We start from the raw sequence: 23,362 nt of genomic DNA, 5'->3' as shown, positions 1-23,362 counted from the left end.
GCTTTTTGTCTTCTGGTTGGTTTCATGAGTTACTGTATACGTGAGGTTTCTGCATAACGGAAATACCCAACAAATCTCGACTGTTGCTTCTCAAAATGCTACCATATTGACTGGTTAAATGCTCAACTGTTGCGAATTGTAAAAGTAGACATTTAGTTCCTGCTAAACTGTCAAAGTGGGGAAAGTGATACTGAAAGAAGTTTCTCTAGTGGGTTCAATCTTCAGGAAGATGTAGATAGCACTAAAGAACAATGTACTTTATTATGAAACCATGAGGGGAATGCCCTCTAGAGATTGCGCTGGCGCTACATGTGTGTCAATGCGATAAAAATTGCAAAAGGGGCGTACACGGCTGTTGCACCACCAGGACCTTTGTTCAATTTGGCTTCAGGAGGTCTGCGGTGAACTCACATGGTTGACTGGTAAAGGAGTGTGCTTTCTTTCTGTTGTTACTTTGATGGCCTATGTGCCACCATTCTGCTACTGCAGCACTTATTTGTGAGTGTGCTGTGAACAAATAAGTTAGAAAAATCTAGTCAAACTAATGTTTGTGTTCTACGCTTGGTAGACAAACTCTGTTTCCGCATAAAGGCCCAAGTAATAAATTACGCCCCCGTTCATTTAAAGGATAACCCAGCCATTTGGAGCCTCTGCAAAGATCTAGGTGCTCTTTTCAGGGACGGGTGATCAGAGGAAGAGGTGACCCCTGATCAATCATAAAACACATCCTCTATACCAGCCCCACCTTCCACACGCTGATGACTCCAGCAGACTTCTATCTCTCCCTTCTCTGTCAGCTGCAGGGCTGTCCGAGCTCTTTTTAGGTCTCGCCTAGACGAAAGCAAAAGCGAAAGCTTTTGCTGTCTAGGGAGACAACTTATGTTGCCGCTTTCTGGGGAATGAAGGGGAATGTGGACAGCAGACTGTTTCGAATTTCTTCTGCTGGAGATTAGACCTCGTGAGCGCGCCTTGACTGTATCTAATGCGTGTGTTGTTTTTTTTTTTTAACGTGGGCCGGGCGCTTGCTTCAGTCAGTTTCACTTTGAAGTGCAGGCGTCAATGCGTCTGGTAGTTCTTTATGTGGAGTGCCTTTTGACCTCGTGAGCGCGCTGCCTGCATCTAATGTGCACACACACGTACACATACAGAGACATTCCCCCCGCCCTGCCGCATACACAGAAGCGCCCCCGGCCGCCGCATACATACAGAGACATCTCCCCCCCCTCCCCCGCCCCCACCGCAGCTCTCCCCCCCCGCCCCCACCGCAGCTCTCCCCCCCTCCCGCGCCCTCACCGCAGCTCTCCCCCCCCCTCCCCCGCCCCCACCGCAGCTCTCCCCCCCCCTCCCCCGCCCCCACCGCAGCTCTCCCCCCCTCCCCCGCCGCAGCTCTCCCCCCCACCTGACAACACTTACCGGCTCCGGGCTCTGCTGGCGGGGGCTACACGAGAGCTCCCGCTCCTCGGGGCTCTTTCCGCAGCACTTCTCTTTGCTCCCGGTGTGACTCCTCGGCTCTGCAGCTCTTCTCCGGGGCCGCGGGACAAAAGCTACTCCTCTGCGCAGGCGGCTCCGGGGCACTCCGCAGCTCACGGGAGCCCCAGGCCGCGGGAAGACTTTTCCTCTCCTTTCTCGGGTGCTCGAGGAGGCGGGACTTCCGGCCGGGCCGCGATGCAATTGGCTGTCCGGCCGGGCGTTTTCTTCATTTGTCTCTTCCTTTTTAATTTGCTTCTCTTCCCGTGTTAAACGCATTGTTTTGCTTGTTTTTAGGACTTGTGCCCTGCACTTAACCACACACCTCGTACAATATAGCGTGCTACCCACGGGGGAAGCGCTTCAGTGCCGCACATTGTAGTAGTAAGCACGGCACAAATGCTGCAGTAAAGGCATGACTTCATATAAAACTGATACTTCCCTCGCCCTTGCTCTACTATCTGGATGAACGATTTCTTCAATGCCATGCCCATCAAACGTACACACTACGCCTCAGTTTAAGTGAGTTCTGCTACAATCGCCCGCAAGAGTGCGCGCCTTTAGCTCTGAAAGGACATGACACAAATAAGCGGTTTTACAGGCTTTCGGAGTAAGGGTAATTTTCACTCCCTCCCTGAAGTTTCCCGTGCTTGTAAACCAGGAAGTAGCAGGATTACAGCTCCCAGACATGTCCCGTAACACTTCATGCTCCGACCTCACCCTGGAAGAGAAACCCGGCCGGGATCTCCGTTTGTGAAGCGCGGTGAGTCAGAGCCTCCTCTGTAAGCATGTCCTGATTTTCGGCAGACACTGAATGTAGTGCGCATGTTGAAAACCTGAGCAGCGGCAGAGAAAGGTAAGGTGTTTTATAATGGTGCTGCCGAGTGCACAAGAAGTATTTGAAAATCACTGCAATCCTCCTGCTGTAATGTTTGTCAGGTAGCGCGATATCTACGATTTAAAGCGTAGCCAAAAGTTTTAAAATGCCATAAAATGTGCAGAATTGTGCGGTTTGTTAAAGGGACTGGGAATTTACACCTGATAGCAGTGTCTTCAGACCAAATTAAACTGTGTATTGTGGGCGGGTCCTGCCTGGTCTCAGACCGATTTGGATGCGGATCCTGTATTGATGTCCTTAAACAGGACGGGCAAAAGGCTGATCGGTTTCTCAATAATGATTGTAAAAGCACTAAAACTTTTACATATCAGTGATACAATCCCTGTTCACATTTTTAATGCGTTTACTTCATTCTAATGAGTATTTGCTTTTCCCCCAGTTGCTGTGTCTTAGTTTTATCACGCAGCGTACAGTTCTTGTATGGTGCTTGATTGAACTAGTTGTCTAAGTTCGGGTTGTGGCTGGGTGTGTATGACGCTGCACAGCTCAGAGCTCTGAAGTTGAAGCAGAGGGCAGTGGGAGTTTCTCACAGTGCCTGTCAGTGGGTCATAGAGGTCTGCAGACTCCATGCCCATCCAATCCTTGACCTCTTTGCAGAACCCATGTAGGAAATAATCATATATGTGGTAATGGTAAGTGTGGGAAAGTAAGATATATATGCAAATAAGGGATTTCAGAAACAAAGCTTGAAAGGGTGGAGGTGTCTAGCAATGAGAGACTGAAGACGAAAGTGAAGAGGAGAACGGGGGTGTCTGCAACACCATGAAGGCCACTACCACATCCATAAACCTTAGTAATGTTTAATTCACAGTCACATATTTTCAGAATTGAAACATTTTCAATTTTAATTATTCACAATGAAATACATTTTTTTATTCATGTATCTGATGGAGCAACGAAGCAGTGGCAACGCCAGTAGATCTGGCTTGTTTTAAGTATGTGTGGTTTCACTGGTGTGGCACTTCTTGTTGTAATACCTGAAAAAAACAAGCATTTGCAATGCAATAGGTCTTACATTAACAAGACTGATCTATTGGCACTGTAAAAGTCTATAGCTTAAATTTCGCAAATGCGAGACCTATTGAATTGCAAATATTGTTTGTTTCCAAGCACCCTATGCCGTGCTTCCACTTAATAGAGGCGCATCTAAAGAAAGTGGCGTAGCCTCTATTAAGTGAAAACGCGGCATGGAGCGCTTGAAAACAACCCCAAAAATATATTTGTGAAGCAATAGGTCTTGCATTTGCCATAGTTTAAGCTAATGCCATTTACAATGCCAATAGCTCAAACTCTCCTAAATGCGAGATCTATGGCATTGCAAAAATGCTGCCGCCATTGTCCTGGCTGCTTGGTAAGTCAAAGGACGCTTGGTCGAGCTGGAAGTAAGGCAAAACTCACTAAAGAAAATAGTGCTTATCGACTAAATAACACAGACGGTGTAATAAGAGGAGTAAAAGGGCCAATCCTCATGGGAGGTTACACATGAAGACAAGGCGGTACTAACGAGGGACTAACAAGCCGATTACCGAATCAGAAGCCAACTTTTACAAAGGACAAAGACACAAGCCAATGAAAAAATGGGCAGAGACGGGCGGGGCTTCAAGTGCATACTCTAATACATCATGCCTCTCAGAGCAGCGCATGTGCTTTCCAGGCTCGACCTAAAAACATATAGAGATGCACCCAAATACTTACCAGGCGCCTTACTGGCTCTTCAGCCTCCCCTAGCACTCTGTGGCTCGACAACCCTTAACTCGCCCTCACCTTTCTATGTTTCCGCTAGCGTCGGGACACCTCCGTTGGGTGTAGCTGCGCGCTTTAGAAGCTTAAATAATAATAATAAAGTACAGGATTTTTGTTTGCATGTTTTAAAACATGGCATTAACTACAAAGGATACTCCTTTTAGAACGGATTCCTGGTTATGCTTCTTTGGCCACGACCTTTTTTGTACAGGTTCCACTGGATGACAAAAAATTTCCATGAGCTCTTGATAAGTGATATGTACACTCTTTACACTGCCTGCTGCTTACTTAATTTGAAGGGAGTAAATCCTTGTACTCAAAAACCTTCAGCTGAATTTCATGTAAACACAGTCCTAAATTTAGGTTGGAAAAAAGCAGTCTTTTATTTTAAGTACTTGATGGTTATCTCTATATTTTTGTATTTGCTTTTCCATGCTTATTTTAGGCCACAAATAAGAGAGTTTAAGTTTTTCTGTAACTAAAAATAAGCATTAGCAAAGCCAGTAGGTCTGGCGTTGAGTGCCAGCAATTTGGCTTAGTCAATGATTATTTTGTCTTGGTTGTTGCAAAACTTTATTGATGGAGGAGCTTCAAGGCCCTCATCAAGCTAAAAAAAAAAAAAAAAAAAAGAATTTGGCTAAAATGTAAAATATTTTTTGGTTGCAAAAAAAGTACACATTTCCATAGTAGTTCCTTGCACTCAATGGAGCTACTTTGTGTGTGGATGTGCTCCTTGTGAAAGGACACAGCACTGTCACTCACAATAAGGTTAGCCAATGGCTGATGTGGGCTGATCCATTGCTCCAAGCTGTATGCTGTAGTGGGCGGAACACAATGTGAATGACACAACAGACCAACAGATGAATAGGGCTGGCCGAAAGCCCCTTTAAGTACGTTTATTATACCTATAATTTTAGTTAATTTAAAAGGTCTTTGTTGACATCAAACCTAATTAGTAAAATACGCATGCTCCTAAACATTTTGAAGTGTGTCACAGAGTCATCCTAGTTAAGTAAAGTAGCATTCGGTTTTGGTAATTTGGAAAGACACCGTAATCCTTTGTTTAAATCATCTTTATTAACCTTTTGTTTGTAGTGCATGTTATCAAGAAAGCATACAGTCAGAACAGTGCTCAAGATGTCGATGGAAAAGGAGAAAATTAATTGCCAGTAGCACGGTCCACAATAACTATTATCAAATCGTGTGGCAATATCTCAACAAGCATTGGCATAGCCAATAGGTCTCGCCTTTGGGACCTTATAAGTGATTAGCCCTGCAACAGTTGATGTTGTTGCACCAAGGATATTGTGCTGCATAACTAAATACTTATAAGGTCCCAAAGGCGAGGCCTATTGGCTATGCCAATGCTTGTTCTTTCAATGGGAATACCGGACTTCACAACTATGAGCCCTTCGAGTTGTCGGGAGCAGATATTAAAAAGGCTCTAGACATGGCCAATAGTTGTGTGCTATGTGCCAACTTGTGTAAAAGTATGTTTTATCAAGGGGGCAGCTCTGCAAGATCGAATGCAGACCTTGCTAAATAAGGTGAAAGTGATGCCCAGTCCTGAGGGGGCGTACAGGTAAGAATCATATTTTATCTGTAGTGTGGAAAGATTTTGGGGTCAGGAGCTAGAGGACATCAATTGTTCTCTCCTACACTGTCCTTTCTCTTTAATGACTCTTCGGTATTATAAGTCAATTGATCAACCCAAGGCATAAATGGCCCTAAATCCCATTAGATGAGTATTTAAACATCCCAAGTTTTGAAAGCTGCCAGCGGGACCTTCGTTAATGGGCTGTGATTTCCAGTTTTTCAGGAAGACTTATCCGGTTTATCAACTAAGCAATGACCCTTACTGTTCAACTGCAAAGAAAGCTAAATTGGCGTGCAGAGTCCTGCAAACTCGCAGCTCCCTGATCAAATGAGAAAATCCCTGTATGGAGTATGAAGGGAGACAGACTGCATAGGAGCACGCCATCCAGATCCTCAGATCCATCTATTTTGGGCTTTGAAACACACAAAATAGGCTCACAGGCTTTAAATCTTTTTTTCAAGGACCAAGACATCAAGGAACTTCAGCGAGACATCCAGACATATTAGGCCAAGAAGGATAGTCTTTCTCGAGCAACAAGAACTGTTAAATTGCCTATTCTGTTAGCCAAAACAGCGGCCACAGGCCATGCATATGCATGGAACAGCAGCTTGATTCAACGTACGACCTTTACTGAACTCATTTGTTCCACATATACTCGTTCTCTCCTCAGACTTATAAGATTAGATTGCAGTGGCTTCAGAATTCTGAAGGTTCCTGCAAGTTTCCCACCTTTGGGAATAGGTGTTAGAGCCGCCCTTCTGCCAAATGGTGGTAACTACATGTGTCCACTGGGTGTCACTGAGGATTTTTTCTTTTCAGGATCTGTGGACATGTGTGGAAGCCAAAATGATCTTCTATTCAGTAGCCCTCATGTCTTTTGAAGCACTGGTTATTGCTAGGTAGAGAATCAATAGCTTACCACTGACAGGAAGACTTTAAAAAGTGGTTGCGTTGTAATGAAAAATAATGTAAAAACAGAGTCTGTGCTTAAATATTTATGCTCATGAGCCTGGCAAGGGCAACGGCGCATACAAATACCCACAATCTGGCTGCATTCTGTGGGGGGTGCATCACAGATTTCTTCGCTCCCATACTCTCACATCCTGGGTAACTCACCAGGATCCCCTCACATTTCATTCAATGTCCTACCTTGTCCGGCAGTTCTTTGAAGCAAGCCAAACCCAACGACAGGATAGAGCGGGTCCGGGCGGCAAAGCAAATAGATTTGTATCTCTCCTCGATGCATCTGGATGAAATGAAAATTGGGAAGAGGTCAGCAGCATATTTCTCCCCTTTCCCCTCCTTTACATGCTCCCAATAGTGTGTTATGCTTCTACCTTTATAAAGCATGCTCGTTTGGGGTGAACCATTCAATTGCTGCCCTCTCACCTCATAATCAAGATCTACCATAAAGTTACGTAATTGCCTCAATTGTGGCGGAATGAACTTCAAACACAAAAAGCTTTACTGCTAGGAGGTTAATTTGCCCTTGCAAAAGACCAGCTATTTAACATTGAAAACGCGTCTATGTAGGCATGATTAGGACCAAGAGCATAAATCAAAAAGATGGATAGTCTGAATTATCATTCCTTCAAGTCAGTGCTAGCTTACGTCCCAATATACAAAGATTCTCCCAGGACTCAGTGTGGTGAAATTAGTGCAAAGATATTCAGCTCGTTAGTGTACTGTACATTCATTTATTTTACAATTTCCTTTTGCAGCAAGAGAGTGGTTAGGCTTTTTGTGCTGGGTCCCTTTGATTTTCTCAATGTCTTCTATAAACCTTGTACCTTTTTTCCTTTATACGATCTGGGACCTAGTCACAGGACCCTATTCTGAGTCTTCACCCACTGGCTGAAACGCACTAGGTTAAGAGGGCCTAACAGGACGAGAGCCAAGCAAAAAAGAAATGGTCAGCAAAGTTGTGAGGCTTCTAGACACATTTTCAATAAAGGGTCAGTAGCACAAACAAATGATTCAAAATACACAACTTCACAAGCAAGCATAGTTTGAGCAGCACTTACATTAAAAGAAGATTTATAAGTAAGGTTTCCAGTTTTCGGTTTTTAACGATTTTTAAAGACAAATAGACCGAAAACTATCTATTTTATTGTCTATATTTGTCAATATGGTTAAATACAGAAAATAAGTTATTTTGGACAATACCCACTACAATCAGTCATGAGTGCTAGGTGTGAAGACTGATAAGAGGAGGTAGAAAATGTTTTAAAACCTAATAAGGCTTAAATAACTACAAGAGTATAGCCGTTTCAACTGTTTAATGATGCAAGTAGTTTCTAATTGCTGTACTGTTACTGGCAAAAATACTTTGGACGATAAAACACGAGTAAACATTTGTCGGTTAAATAAATGTGCTACATTTTTACACTAAGCACAAAAAAAATATGGATAAATATAGACAAAATGATCAACCAAATTAAATAAATATGGATAATGCAGAAGGAAATGTAATTTAAAAAAAGCATACATACACATATATCATAAAACCGGGATCCTTATTTATAAGGAACTGGCATTAAGGTGTTCATGAATGCTGCTGAATAGGTAGTCCATGCCCTTGGCCCCACAATACTACAACATCCTGGGAGATTTTCTGCCTTTTGGTTTCACCTAATTTGTAAACATAACCAATGCTTATCACCCACTTGGCCTAGCTGTTTTCTCAGGCGAACACAACAGCTCTCCAGTCCTCAAACACTTTGCCACTTCTCTTGCTGTACTCACTCGCAAACGTTTCATCAGCACTTGGAAGCATGAGATCATGTAGCACCTTACATGTAAAGGTTTGCTCATATCTTTGATTACTTACTGGTTCATTAAATTCTTCCTGGATCCAAGGCCGCTCAGCTCCTGAACACAAAGACAGAAATTTATTCCTGGAATCACATTCCTAGAAGGTGTTGAATGTGGCATTCAAGTGAAAGAAGGGCAAGGTGTAAGGCAAGCATTGATTAGCTCACGATGTGTAGGCAGGCCCCTAGGACTGTGTCATTCTAAACAACATAGTCTACTTTCAATTCCAACAATACCAATGTGAGGTCTCTCCAAAACAAATCAGCAGTCTTTCCAAATAGGCTTAGTGTCAAAAAAAACAGGAAATGCTATATTGATTCTTGGTCACGGTATGGCGAAGACAGAAATGTATCCTACACAAGCAGACTAACATTTATGATTTAGAGATTGGAACCTGTAAAGGAGAAGTTGGCCTAATTCGTGGTGTGCTCCATAGGCAAGGAGACCCATAAACATGCCAGATTTTCAGGATAAGCTCATAAGAAACTTACATACAATTAGTCTTATTGGAACTCGTACATGATCACTGATGGCCAGGAAAATCTAGCATAGATCTAGGCAAGACCTACGCTGGACATACCTAGGTTTACGTTTTGTTCTGAAAGCGACTACCCTATTAGTCCGAAGATTTGCACAACTGGAGCGGTTTATTTTGCTATTCATGAACATAAACCAATGAGGACTTTCTTAGTATTACATTACCCAAGAGCAGCTTGAACTGTATTTTCCAGGTTGGCTGAAATTTGCACAAATCAATTGAGTAAAGTATAAAAAGGGGCTTGTGCAAATGCTGAAATGTTATGGTCCATTTGTAACTGGGACTTTTATTGTCAAGATTTGGAAGATCCACAGAATAGGTAATTGTCTGGTCAGGAGGCATAAGTAACACCGTGTGAAGGCTGGCTAGGCCATCCAAATAGGTTTTCAAATCAAGATATTGAGAGAAGCAGGGAACATGCATGTTAAAAAAACACGGTTGTGATCTTTTTCCTTGGTGTCTCATACACCGCTCAAAACCACACCCCTCTAAATTGCAAGGAGATCACCGCCACCCACCATTTTAATGCCATTTACTATTCACCAGCCCCCTCCAGTCCCTACCCGCCGCTGGTTGTAGCTCATTCCCTTTCTCCAGGATTTACTTAGTGCAAAAAGCAGCTAACTTGGGCCTTGCTCAGTTGCCATTCCAGTGCCACATTCTATAAAAAAAATTGCCAGGTCTAGCTTCAAGTTGCCCCAAACTTTCTTCCGTGTTTCTACCTTAATTCTATCTAGGTCTTACAACAAGAACATTTTGAGAGGGTTTAATTTAAATGTATTTATGATCTGACTGATGAAAGTCTTTAAGCACGGCACACTTCTCATTCTGGAAAAATGAACGTATGATACACATGCCCAAGAATGTTATACAGAAATAAGTTAAGCACAATGTAAACTCAAATTAAAGACAATTTTGATACATGATTGATTGTTAGATGAGATGTTCTGATTATATTTTATTCTTTAAATATATTCTGCAATGTTATTACTATCTGTATCCTAGCACACAATTTTAAATTTGTGCCTATGAAGGTCTATTATAAATTTGTGCAATACGCTAAAGAGCTCAGCCCCACAAAACAAATTGGGCAAAGAAGAATGGAAGGACATTAGCATGTCGAATGAGACCTACTCTCCCTTACTTTTACAACATCCAATTGAAAGGGAGTGTTTTTCCAATTTACTGGACCTGGAAGAGATGGCTTGTTGGACCCGGCCTCGTGGTGTGGTCCTACCCCTCCCGCATGGCGGGCCCGGGACGACATCGGCCTCCGTCGACCCACCGTCGATCCCCCTGAACACGAACCATTGACGAGAGCAGCCCCCCTGGCAACCCACAGCTCTCCCCCCCTGGGACCCCAGCGGACCCTGCTCGCCAACACTGCCGGTCTGGCGACCATGCCAGGCCACCATTTCCGGCCCGACTCCATCTTGGGCCCATCACGTCCCGAGCACGTGGCCGCAGCCACCCCTGGCTCCGGCCCCAGCGAAGCCCTGACATCGAGGCACCAAGATCCTCCCAGGTGGTAGAGTGGCCACTTGGCGGATCCCGGAGGAGGGGAGTTTCGATGGGCCGCCAGCCATCCCCGGACGCCTAGTGTCGATCGCCCTCCAGCCTCCCTGGGCCCTGGCTCCACCCCCCTGCTGGGTGTCTGGACACCTTCATCCCGGCCCCTCGGACTCCCAGGCGCGAGGGTCCGGACATCAAAGGACTCCAGTCCTATATCTGGGCCAGCCCTGGATTAGGACTCCAGTTGTATCTTGGAGTCGAGGCCCTGCTGACGCTGTCGCGGCTTGACCAAGCTGAACCACCTTCGAGGCCCTGCTGTCGCGGCCTGACCGAGCTGAACCACCTTCGAGGCCCTGCTGACGCGGTCGCGGCCTGACCAAGCTGAGCCACCTTCGAGGCCCTGCTGACGCTGTCGCGGCCTGACCGAGCTGAACCACCTTCGAGGCCCTGCTGACGCTGTCGCCGCCTGACCAAGCTGAACCACCTTCGAGGCCCTGCTGACGCTGTCGCCGCCTGACCAAGCTGAACCACCTTCGAGGCCCTGCTGACGCTGTCGCCGCCTGACCAAGCTGAACTACCTTCGAGGCCCTGCTGACGCTGTCGCGGCCTGACCAAGCTGAACCACCTTCGAGGCCCTGCTGACGCTGTCGCCGCCTGACCCCTTGAACTATCCGCGCACTAGTTGGTGCCAAGACTGTCCCGCTACCCCACTAGTCCCGAAACCACGACTTTATGGATCCCTTGATCCCTGCCTGTTACCCTGCTAAGAACGTGCCTTCATTTCTTATATAAAGATACTTGTGAATATCCCGTCGTGTGGTGTCCGTCTGTAGTAGTGTGATTGCTCAGCTGGTACGATTGTAGGAGAGGAGCCTCGCCAAGGAGGCCTCCCTACGGCGCTCGGCCTATTCCATAGAGAGGTGAGTCTCGGGGCGGGCAGTCAGACATCTTCTGTCTCCCCTGGGATCGCCTTTCCAACATGGCTTTTTAAAAGAAAATCTTTTCTGCAGTATAGACGCTACAAAAATAAAGAAATAATTGGACCAACTAATATTATCAGTCTTGTTTCATATAAGACATGGGTACTTTCTCCTCCTTTGAAACATTTGTGAATATTCTGGCCACTCAGAAGCCTCAAACCCCTAATTGTTTAGTTCATTGAGAGTGCTGATAAGTAAAATAATTTGAGCATATCATGTAGACCATTTTGTTTTCCCAATTATGTTTTCTAACAATATAATTTCTTCCAATCATACACACAAAAAGCCACTGATTACCCACCCTCAGACATACTTACTGTGTCAAGAGCTATGAAGGTGGATGTCTTTATGGCCAGTAGCATAGAAGGCCAGAGCTCTTTAAAGTTGTCATTCTGCACGTCAATCACCGGGACTTTCAAGAAGGCCATATTCACATCCTCTGTTCTAGGAAAAGTAGACATGGGTTAAGGGAAATCCCATTTGTACAAATCTCAATTGCAAGCCTTTAACAAGGCAATCATTTCCAGGATGTTACTCACTCCTCCACGATGGAAGCACAATCTCTATGTCGGCCAAGCCATTCAAGGACCCTCATGCGGTACAGATCATATCACTCAATACCATTATCGAATATAGACATTAACATGGCGTGTGGCCAGGTACAATGGTATAGGACGTGTTACCTGGGGCTCCCGTCAGGCAGCCCTAAACTCCAGTAATCCTCGCATGAATGCTGCTGCCTGCACCACATTGGAGAAGTGAGAGTGTGATGAGGCGCTCCTCCCTGCAATGGTGGCAATGTGGTCTGGGTCTCCTAGTTTCCCCAGCTTTAGGAGAAGACTAAATGCATGCGCAGCAAGACAGACAAAAACAAAGATGGTGCTGGGCAAGAGCCAGGACTGAAACGTGGGAGAGTGGCCCACGTAACCTGCCAGCAGAGACGAGGAAACTGCAGGGAGAGGAGTGCTGGGAGTGACTAGAAACCAATCCTGCAAGTGATTTAACCCAGCTGTCCTACATAAAAGAGCTTGCATCCAGGTGAGCACACACAGCAGGGAGAGCTGGGGTGCAGGCCAGAACGACAGGCACACAGATAGTGTCTGCCACCTCAAGCAGGGAGAGTGGTAGGAGCCCGGTGGGCATTTGTAGAGGAAGATGGGACAACCCAGACAATGAACTTCAACAGTCTCCCTGTTAAGTAAAGGTGTCGGAGTGAAATATTCTGAAACACCAGTGCTAGCCCCTCACCCCTCACCCCCAACACACTACACGCAGCCAACCAATATGGAAAACACGTTCACCACGCCACCCAGAGTAACACTAGGGACTACTGTTGCTTTCCTCCCAAACTCAGATCTGCCACCTGAATATGTGACACAGAGGCAAGTGGAATGACAAGAGAAAAACCTTCATGCTGATGGTGGGGTGCCTGAAGACCCTTGCGCTTGTGTGGATTGCGCTCTGGCCTCAGATGGCTGTGGTGTCTGCCTGGATACCCTTGGATGCCACAGACCCAAGAACTAGCAAAGCCACTGGGTATTTACCATGAGGACTCTGTTGCGTTACTTCACTGCTCCCCCTCCCTTTTTGCTATCAGACAGCCAGAGCCTTTAGGTGACCTGCTGCAACACAGCTTGTATTGCAAAAGTGGTCATATCCTAAAGATGGCCAAGCTGAGGGCCTTGAAGCACCATCTAATGCTGGACACAATGTCTAACCAACCTGGATTCTACTCTCAGGCTGAAGGACACTGAGCAGACTCCAACACGCTCTAAGAAAATGGAGGTTGCACTGGACATGATCCATGCTGCCATCATGGCCACAAGAGATACACGAGGCCAAAATGGATGCAAGCAGGTAGATGTTGGCCTGCATTTCATCTGAAGTAACTTTGGGTGAAATACAGCCGGCAACTTCAGTTTTGTGGGGGAATGTTTTTATTGGCATTTTTATATTTGCTGTACAGAAACAATACTTATCTGTGAAGTAAATAAGCTCTTTCAGTGATACATCAACATCATGTTCTTTTAGCAGTGGTAAACGTTCTAATAGCGGTTCCATGTTCCTACGGTTCACCCGGGCCCTTTTCCCTCCCCCCACCCATCACCCCAACCTAGGAGATCATTGGGAGTCAGTGAGCGCAAGTCTGTAGTGTGCGAGCCATGGCTTCCATGTTCTCCAGAACTTTTTGGGACAGCCCAGTGCTTGATACGTCGTTACTCTTTCTCCACTCTGCCAGTGATGGACTCGGTATAGCCACCCCATGCCTTGGCCAGGTCACGCTTTGCCGCCACCAACAATCCTAGCTGAAGTAGTGTTAACTTTGTTCTGGGGAGATCAACCTCCGTGGATATTCTCATCAGAACAAACTGGGAACTCAGGGGAATAGACTCCTCCAGGATAGCTCCTAGCTCATCCAGCAGGATCACCCAATACCTTCGAATCTGTGAACACTCCCAGACCGTGTGGAAGAAGAACTTCTGCTGCATGACATCGCAGACAGTTGGGCGTTTCCGCCCTCCCTATGCAGTGCAGTCGTGCTCTGTCATGTATGCTCTATGTAAGTATTTGAATTGAATCAGTCTAAGTCTTGACTTGATGGCCACCTCCTGGGGATGCATCAGCGCCATTTCCCAATCCAGATCCTCCATCTCTCCCAGATGTAATTCCCACTTTGCCCTCAACTTCCACAAGGAATCTGGCTTGTTATCGATTATGGTTCTGTATGTCCAGGAGACTGCCTTTTCCCCGATCTCACCCATCTCTCTAGGGGTGCGTATTCAGGGATGTTGTTTGTGTCTATGTGTTTTGCCCACCATGCGTGGACCAGCTGTAAGTACTTTGTGTTGGGTTGGATTCATAGCATACTCAGTCTGGATATATGAGAAGGTTACCAGCTCCTTAAGTTGCGAGAAACCCTGCAGTTCTGCAATTTCCTTGAGTCGGTTACCCACCCAAAGTGGGGTTTCCCTGGTCACCTGGCCGTCCCATTTTATCTGCCTTTCCGCCTTTTTCCACGCCGCTATCACAATCCGTGTAGCTGTTAGGAGTTGTGCGGAGCCCCTCCCTCCATAGATGTAGTGCATGTATGGGCGCCCAATGAATTGTGCGCGTTCAAGTGCTTATGTGGGGTTGTCTCTCTCCGTATGGTCCCATTCGTTCACAACAATGAGATGGGTCGCCCAGTAGTATGCCCGAAGGTCGGGTAGGGAAATGCCGCCATTTTATTGGTTGCGTTGCAATGTCGCCTGCGCTATCCTCTGCGGTTTCCTGTCCCAGAGAAACGTCCGCAGTGTGCAGTCAATTTTGATGAACACCTCTTCTGGTATCAGCTGATACGTGTTTTGCAGAACGTACAAAAATTTCGGGAGCACTATTATTTTATAGAGCGCTGCCCTACCTATTTATTTATTTATTTATTTATTTATGTGCTTCTATAGCGCCTGAATAAACCCCCGAAGGGGTATCTCTGCGCTTTTGCCATACAAAGAAACAGATATTATACCAAGTCAGTGCCAGAAGTTACTGGGTCGTCGGGAGTGATTAGCTACTAGAAAAAATGTGGGTTTTAAGAGTTTTTCGGAAAGAGAGGTGATTAGTAATGTGTTTTAATGGGAGGGGAAGGGAATTCCAGAGGACAGGTCCAGCGTGCGCCAAAGCCCGGCCTCCTTGACGAGTTTTTTTTATTTTAGGAACCTGTAGGAGCTGGAGATTGCTGGAGCGTAGAGAGCTACCTGGGACATAGGGTAGAAAGGCCGTAGTGAGATATTTTGGGCCCTTTCCTATCAGGCATTTGTGAATAGTACACAAAATTTTAAACTTAGTGCGTTGCCGCACTGGTAGCCAGTGGAGCTCAGCTAGTAAAGGTCGGGAGGGAGTCTTAGATGGAACATTCAGGACTAACCTCGCCGCCGTGTTTTGGACTACTTGTAGTTTATTAAATTGGCCTTCATTAGTTGACAAAAGAAGGCCATTACAGTAGTCCAATCTACTGATAACCAGAGCCTGGACTAAGGTCTTTCTGTGAGGATCCGGAAGATAGGGAAACACCCTTCTCAACAGTCCAATGACCCTAAAGCATGTACCGGCAACTTGGTTGACATGATCTTTAAATGCCAGGGATTGATCAAATAACACTCCCAAGTTTTTTATGGTCTGCTTTGGGATGGGGGCAGGTCCCAGTTCAAGAGGCCACCACTCATCAGACCATAGTGTCACCGCATCCCCAAACAATAATACCTCTGTTTTGGCAACATTGCATTGTAGGCAGTTCTCTGCCATCCACTTTGATACAGCCCTCATGCCTTCTGCAAAAGATTTTTGTAAAGCAGGAGAAAAGGTTTTAAAAGGGAACAGAAGTTGGGTGTCGTCGGCGTAGGACACCGGGATAAACCCAAAGGACCTCACTAAGTCAGCCAGGGGGGCCACATACACATTAAATAATGTGGGGCTTAGGCATGAGCCCAGTGGCACACCCCTGGTGAGCTCCCTAGAGATGGATTTATGGGAGCCCAACCTAACTTCTTGAGAGCGGCCCGAGAGGAAACTCTTCATCCAAGACAGAGCTACGCCTCCCAGTCCTACCCCTCTCAGACGGCTGAGAAGCACTTCGTGGGACACCGTATCGAAGGCAGCGGATAAATCCAACAGCACCAGAATCATCGACCCTCCGCTGTCCAATGTCATCCTGATGTTATTGGTGACTGCCAGTAGGGCTGATTCGGTGCTGTGATTGGGCCTAAATCCAGATTGTGAGGGATCTAGGCCTTCCGCTGTCTCGATATGGTTTGATAGGTAGGTGTTCACGAGCTTCTCTGTCATCTTGCCGATGTATGGCAGGAGGGAGATGGGCCGGAGGTTAGATAGATCTGTCCAGGGCGAGGTCGCTTTCTTCCTAATTGGGTTTACTACCGCAATCTTCCATTCCTTGGGGACCTGACCTTTTGCCAGGGAGGTGTTCATGACTGCCTGGATCGAGGGCCCCAGGAGGGAGATCAAAGGGGCCATCATTTTAGCAGGGAGGTGGTCATTGGGAGAGCCGGTTTTCATGTGACTGATAAGGGTTACAAGATCGAGATCATTGACTGGAGGGATGGCAAGTAGAGGGTTTATATTATGAGTGGATGGATTATCTGGGAGGGGGGTCGTGGTTACTGCAGCCCTAGAGGACAAAATCTTGTTGTAAATGAGATTGATTTTGTCCTCAAAGAACTCAGAGATCTCGTCACAAAGTATTTGTGATGCATCATCGGAGCTCTCACTAGCTGTAGGTTTTATAAAATTCTGCAAGATTTTAAACAGTTCTCGAGGACAGTTGCCTGCCTCCGCCAGTTGTAAGGAGAGATAGTTTTTCCTTGCTAGTTTTATATTTTTATAATATGTGGACTGGACCTCTTAGAAAGTTTTTCTTGCATCTTCATTTTTTGATGTCCTCCATACTTTTTCTAGTCGTCTACATTTCTGTTTTTCCTTCCTAAGATCAGGTGTATACCATTTCTCTTGTTTGGTAGGGGAGTATTGCTTGTGTAATTTTAAAGGGGCCAGGGTGTCAATGGCGGATTTAAGTGATTTATTGAATTTCTCTAGCGCAGACTCTGCAGTGTCTGCAGCCGTAAATAACGGTTGGTCCCAATATTCTTGCAGATTTTCCACAGAAATGTTGTGCCATTGCCGGCGGAAAATTGGCGGGGGCAGAGTTTTTTGCAGTCGCTTGGTTGGTCCAGCCAGATAGAACTCAATCAGAAAATGGTCTGACCAGTGGACTTCTTTAGCAGGAAAGCATCTTATTTTAGTACAATTGGTAAATATCAGGTCAAGGGAGTGACCACCTATATGTGTAGCACCCTTATTCATTACTTTTAACCCCAAATTAGACAAATCAGCAGTTAATTGGGTTGTTTCAGGGAGCCCTGGGTTATCCATACGTATATTAAAATCCCCAAGGAGGATAAAATCCTCCTTGGCTTTCATATGTGGGGCTAATAGTTCCAGAAGGGACAGAGCAAAATCTGGGTTGGGGGCTGGTGGACGATACACCAGTGCTCCTTTCCAGGAAATGTTTCCTACTGTAATTTTAAAGATCATAGTCTCCAACAGAGGACTACACCTTTGCTCTAAAATTGTCACCTTAAACATATCTTTAAATATAATAGCTAATCCACCTCCTGTTTTATTGGGCCGATCAGCATGTAAGATCTTATAGCCTGAAGGGACCCCTAACATAATAGCTGTTGTCGTGTGGGGTTTCATCCAGGTTTCGGTGAAAAAGCATATATCAGGCTGTTCAGTAAAAATAAGGTCCCAAATCTGCAGTTGATGTTTGGGCAGGGATCGTACATTTAAAAGGAAACATTTAAGTTCCAAGGGGGCTGCCATTTTAGGAGCTTCATCGTAGGTGCTGTTCCTAGCCATGTCTGATTGAAAGCGACACTGAAGGCATGAGAAGCTCCCCTCAAGCTGTTTACATAATAGCCGTGTATCACAATTTGCCCTGGGTTGTAGCTGTCGGAGGGTTTCGGGGGCATTTGAAATGTAATTGATACCTTCAGTACCGGGATTCCTCATGGTAGGGCCCATAGCCTCTGTGCCTCGTACTGTCGCGGACGGGCGCAGACGGCCAGCTCTTTGGCTGGTCTTCGGCGACGCTGCGCGCGATTGTTGCGCGCTAAATGGGGGCGATGGCTAAATAGGCCCTCAAGATTCGTTCACTAGAGCGCTAACCGCTCGTGGAGTGCCCCCGCAGGAAGTGACTGGCTCTCCCTGACCCGCCCTCCGCGCAACGGTACTGGTTACCGCGTCGGAACGGGGCGGGACAGGAGCAAAGACGAGCACAGGCTTCTTAGTAAGTCTGTTAGTATTCCCTCCTCCTTATAATCAGGGTAAGGGCAATGATGTTATTAATCACACCAACAGCAAGTCTGGCTAGAATTACAAATTCGTGTGTTTTTAAGTGAAATGCGTGTCTTATTAAAATAATGTGCTCAGGTTAAAACATTGTTTTCCAATCAACAATGAATATTTTTAAAAGTATGCAGGCAAATCACATCTTACATGCAACCACAAGTAGGTACAGCGCGAGGCATAATCGAGTTACCTTGAGAGGCTAAGCGGAGTGGAGACTCTGCCACCGTCTCCCATCCGCAGCTAACACAAGTAGCAGTGTCAATGGCAAGGACCGCCACCTTTCCACATCCGAGCGGAATTCCCCGAGTACCCTAAAAAGATCGCGATCTAACCTGGGTCAGCCATGGGATCATATTTACTCCCGCAGAATCACAAAATGATCAAAATGGTGAATATATCCAGGTTAAAGATGGGCATGATGGTCTAGATATCACCCTGGAAACAGGCTCTGCTCCTAACAGTGAGCTACCAAAATTCTTCACTGAGCTACTGGAATGACTGGCCAGAAGGCCCAATATCTCTTTGGGGATAAGGGCTGATTGCAATTGTGTATTAGACAGACCCTCCAGTTTATCGCGATTTCGCGATTCACAAAAAAAAAAAAAACGCGAAATCGGCAGACTACCGCGATAATAACCATATTGACCGCGATATTTACAAAAAAGTGTCTCTACCGGGAGACAGCAAAACAAACAATGCCTTTTATTGGCTGTGCGCCCCTCCCCACTCGTGTGTCAGCAGCTTCCCGGGGACACACAGACAGTCAGTTTTTTAGCTGCCAGCCGCACCCGAGTACTTAACAGGTCTTTAAAAGACCTTTCACTTGTTAATGAGGCTTTGTTTTTCACCCCTTCTTTGACCCCTCTGCCTAGGGCTGGAATAATTAGCCACCCCCCCATACTGGGAAGCACATGGCACACACACATTCTGTAGACAAGATCAGCTTTTATCTCGGGTTTGTTTTTTCTAGTGAATACTGAAATCAATGAGGTTAAAATATTTAGAAACATATTGGTGCCAAGACTCTCGAATCATATGCGATCATGGTTCCAGCACATGAACCTTATCTCCCATATATATATGGATTGATTCCGCTGTTTTAAAGTATGTTATGTAACAGGCATGTTATGATGGCTACACATTTGCCACGGAATAACATCTGAAGTAAAAAAAAAAAAACGTGCGTTATTTACATCATGTTTTGCTCATTGACATTGTAATATGAATGTTTTGTTGCAGATAGCATGTGCCGCCTATTGTTCGCGGCCTTGGTCTGCGTGCTCTGTGTGGCTGGATGTTCGGGGGAAGAAGAGATGCTGCTGGGGGGAGACACCTCAGGGGGGCAGTAATGCTGCCGGGCGGAGACACCTCAGGGGGGCAGTAATGCTGCCGGGCGGAGACGTGGTGTGTCAGCCCGAGTGCACGTGCCTTGGGCGGCTCATGAACTGTTCATCTGTTGGGATGGCTCCTTTCCCAACACAAATACAACGGGCGATCACGACAGTCGATGTAAGCCACAACTCTATTGGAGCCTTATCTTCCCTGACTCTGAAAAGAGGGAAACGGAACTGGAGCTTAAAACACCTGGATCTCAGTGACATCATCATTTCGGCAGTTATTTTCAAGACATGTAGGCATGTGACAACTCTGGAACCTTCGAATCTTAATGAAAACACCCTTCGATACATTTCAATGACAACACGTGAAAATACAAAGTTGCATTTTAAAAGGTCAAGGAAAATCTCTAAATCTACAGGCCTCTGCTCCTTAAACGTTCTCCGGGTCAAAGGTCACAGGAAGGCATGTAGCCAGCACTGGGCGACTTTATCCTCTTTCTTCGGAGTCACATGTAAAATGGACGATTATCACACTTCAAAGAAGGCTACTTGCTAACATGGCTTAAAAGAGACGTAGTTGGATGAAACCACAGTGGGTAGTAATGGATGGCTGCACCTCTGAGACAGAACAAAATACTGTATCCAATCGTGGTATTTTAATTAACTTTTTTTCTATTAATAAAGGTGAGTAGTAGAGACTTACACATTTGTATGAGATAAAGGCAAGAAAATTAGTTTATGTTTGAGACTGAAAAAATCGGTGCAGACATAAATAATGCTGACTGCCATATGGTGTAGGTAAAACAAAAAAGTTATTCAGAATAAAGTAATGAACTATGACAATGGGTTTGATGCGGTACAGGAGAAAATTCTACAAAACAGGGGGTGGTCAGAACCACTTATTGTTCTGATGCTGCCTTAAAGTATACACACTTTCTAATGTGTACCTCTGTTGCGTTATAGCAAGGCTCGCACTATATAAACAAGCATGCAGTAAAACAATTAGCTAAGTATTGAGTAGAATTTTACAATAGATGCATACCAATAAACAACAGCTAAAAGCAAAGTGCAATTAAAGTACATCACTTAAACCAATTAAGGATAATGTTAACTTTACTGTTAAGGGCTTATCATTATTTACCCTTTTAGCATTCTGCTAATCTCTGATCTATGCCCTGCTTGACAGCTACTCACTCTCCACGCTATTGAGCCCTTTGTTGTAGGAAAAATGGCCAAATAAAATGCCGCAAAATTGCCGCTAAATTTCCATTTTTGTGCCGCTAAATTTGCTAATCCATTCCGCTATATCCTGGGGGGGTCTGATTAGATACGCAAAAGGATAACTCCATTCCCCTGCTCCACCCCTTGGGATATACTAGTGGAAAAAGTATGTGAAATATTTGTAGGACAGTAGATGCATTGCATGCATATTGGGGTTAGAAGGCAGTAAAAAGATCAGACAAGCTATATTTTGAACATTAAATAAACATCATAAGAACAGACATAACAAACCATTCACCTTGAAAAAATGTAAATCTTAGATTAAATCGCAGCGTAAAAAATGCAGAGAGCCTACACCCCTTTCATCCCAGATTCAAAAAGCCACACGATTCTTGGCAAGGAGGGCATTTTTATGTAAAGAGCTAAAACTAGAACAAATTACTGGCTAGCTAAGTATCTGCAAATACAATAAGGCTGGTCTACAATCGGTCAAATCCAGGCCCCTCAAAAATTGAATTAAAAAGGGCCTCATAAAATGTGGATAAGACAAAAAAAGAAAAAAAATAATCACAGAAAAAAACAACAAAGTGCAGCAGACTCTGTGGAGAGCTTTTACCGCATGAGCAGACAAGGATGGAGGAAATCATATCGCTCAAACAGAAAACATAGCAGTCATCCAATAACCCCAAGCCTACAACTAGTTAATAGGGTCCTATCCCATGAGCTAATCACAAACTTCAGGTATGACTCCAGGCCTGGAATGGTTCGAATTAAAACAATCTTTATTCTGAGTCTTGGTTAGCTCCTAGTCTTTCCTTTACCACAGTCTTAGGTCCACGAAAGTTTTTTTTCAGCCAAGACCTATCCTTCTTACACACCCCCACCAGGTCCATGAAAAATATACATTCTGCCCAGATTTGATATACTCCAGCAAGGGAATTTCGAGACCCATGCTAAATAACAAACAATCCTCAATGGCCCCCCTATTAAACGACGCATGAGGATTTCTTCAGTCTGAAAACCACAGCAGCAGCAGAGCCAGATTAATGTAGTCTTCGACATACTCCAATCCAGGCTCCTGATGTAGTATAAAGTTAGAGAGTGTGTAGAAGACTTTTAGGCCTCCTCCAACTTCTATTTTCTTCAACCTGAAGGATAGTTTCTTTTTTGTAGCCCCAAATACTTTAGCATTAGGTTAAAATGGAGATATTCCCTACTATAAACGTTTTAGAAAAAAGGGGGCAAGCAATCAGCTTCTTACCAATGGCAGACACCAAATTAGATATAAACCTAAAGCAATTGAGAAAGCGTAATCTAGCCCTGGCTACACATGGATATCAGGAGCCTTCGGATTTAAATGTAGCCCGCGTATACGAAACGTTGTTAATTTTTATTAGGAGTTTGTCACTAGTGGACATGGACCGCGTTTTAAGGTTCCTGGGGCCATTACAAAAGACTTTATGGCATAAAGTTAATATAGACCTCTATCATGGATTCTATTCCCATGGTTGTTCTAGAAACCAAGACCACACCGTGTGCTTATGTTAACGCGGGGATGAGCTTTTTCTTAATCACTGTTGCATCTACACCCTTAGCAACTTTTCTAGGACACTGGCAGATAAGAGAAAAAGAATTGGGACCAGTACACAACCTTGGCAGACCGCTCGACCCGTCACAAAAGAATTAGTGTGTTCCCAATTCAGCTCATATCCACCATCAGCAGAAATCATAATGTATGGCCCTCAGAAAAACCACAAGCCCCTTAACTCCGCATAGACTTCAGGTTCTCCCATAATTTGGCCCTGGTCATGGTATTGAATGCACAAGAGAGGTCATAAATAGGTCCCTGCTTTGCTATAGTATATTTGCAAATCAAGAGATGAGAACGGGAGGCATTGCTCCATTGCACCTAACCTGGCTCTGAACCAATATTGGAACTTAGAGAGAATATTTTTATCCACCACCCTCGTTAACTTTTCCAGGATGCTCTTTCAAACTATCTTTTGTTTCCATCTTTAACCTCTCTGCTGCTGATGATATTCCCCTGCTGTGCTGGTAAATCGTGAATCCCATTGTTTCATGACGAGCTGGGCTCGTCATGAGCGTGCTGGGAGGCTACTGCATGACGAGCCCAGCTCGTCATGAGCGTCGAAGGGGTTAAACATCTTTTTATTAAACTGGATACATCAAACTGCATACATGGTTATTAGTTGCATATCATCACATTAAGTAGTTCACAAAATGGCATCTACAGCAATATCACTTAAAGCAACATGGTATTGGCGCTTTTACGGCCCATCGTCTACAATGTCACAGTCTCCTGACCATTCGGCCTGTGTGATACATACTTTC

The 23,362-nt window shown here is 45.1% G+C and overlaps 1 protein-coding gene across 5 annotated transcripts in view; it reads right to left on the bottom strand.

Moving 5' to 3' along the window:
- Nucleotides 1-23,362, bottom strand: part of TOE1 (target of EGR1, exonuclease) — a 103,784-nt gene that overhangs the window by 58,186 nt on the left and 22,236 nt on the right. For 3 of the 5 annotated variants that reach the window (XM_078671779.1, XM_078671778.1, XM_078671782.1), the window contains exons 2-4: nucleotides 11,867-11,993; nucleotides 8,536-8,576; nucleotides 6,855-6,951 (exon numbers count right to left, since the gene is read on the bottom strand). In XM_078671779.1, coding sequence (XP_078527905.1) covers nucleotides 6,855-6,951; nucleotides 8,536-8,576; nucleotides 11,867-11,977 — 249 coding nt within the window. In that variant the 5' untranslated portion in view covers nucleotides 11,978-11,993. The remainder of the gene's footprint in view (nucleotides 1-6,854; nucleotides 6,952-8,535; nucleotides 8,577-11,866; nucleotides 11,994-23,362) is intronic. The other 2 variants (XM_078671780.1, XM_078671783.1) reach the window with 1 other exon arrangement.

Source organism: Lissotriton helveticus, chromosome 1_2 (genome assembly GCF_964261635.1).
Source record: "Lissotriton helveticus chromosome 1_2, aLisHel1.1, whole genome shotgun sequence".
Lineage (NCBI taxonomy): Eukaryota > Metazoa > Chordata > Amphibia > Caudata > Salamandridae > Lissotriton > Lissotriton helveticus.
The sequence above is the reverse complement of the archived record's forward strand: the minus strand, read 5'-3'. Positions and strand labels throughout refer to the sequence as shown.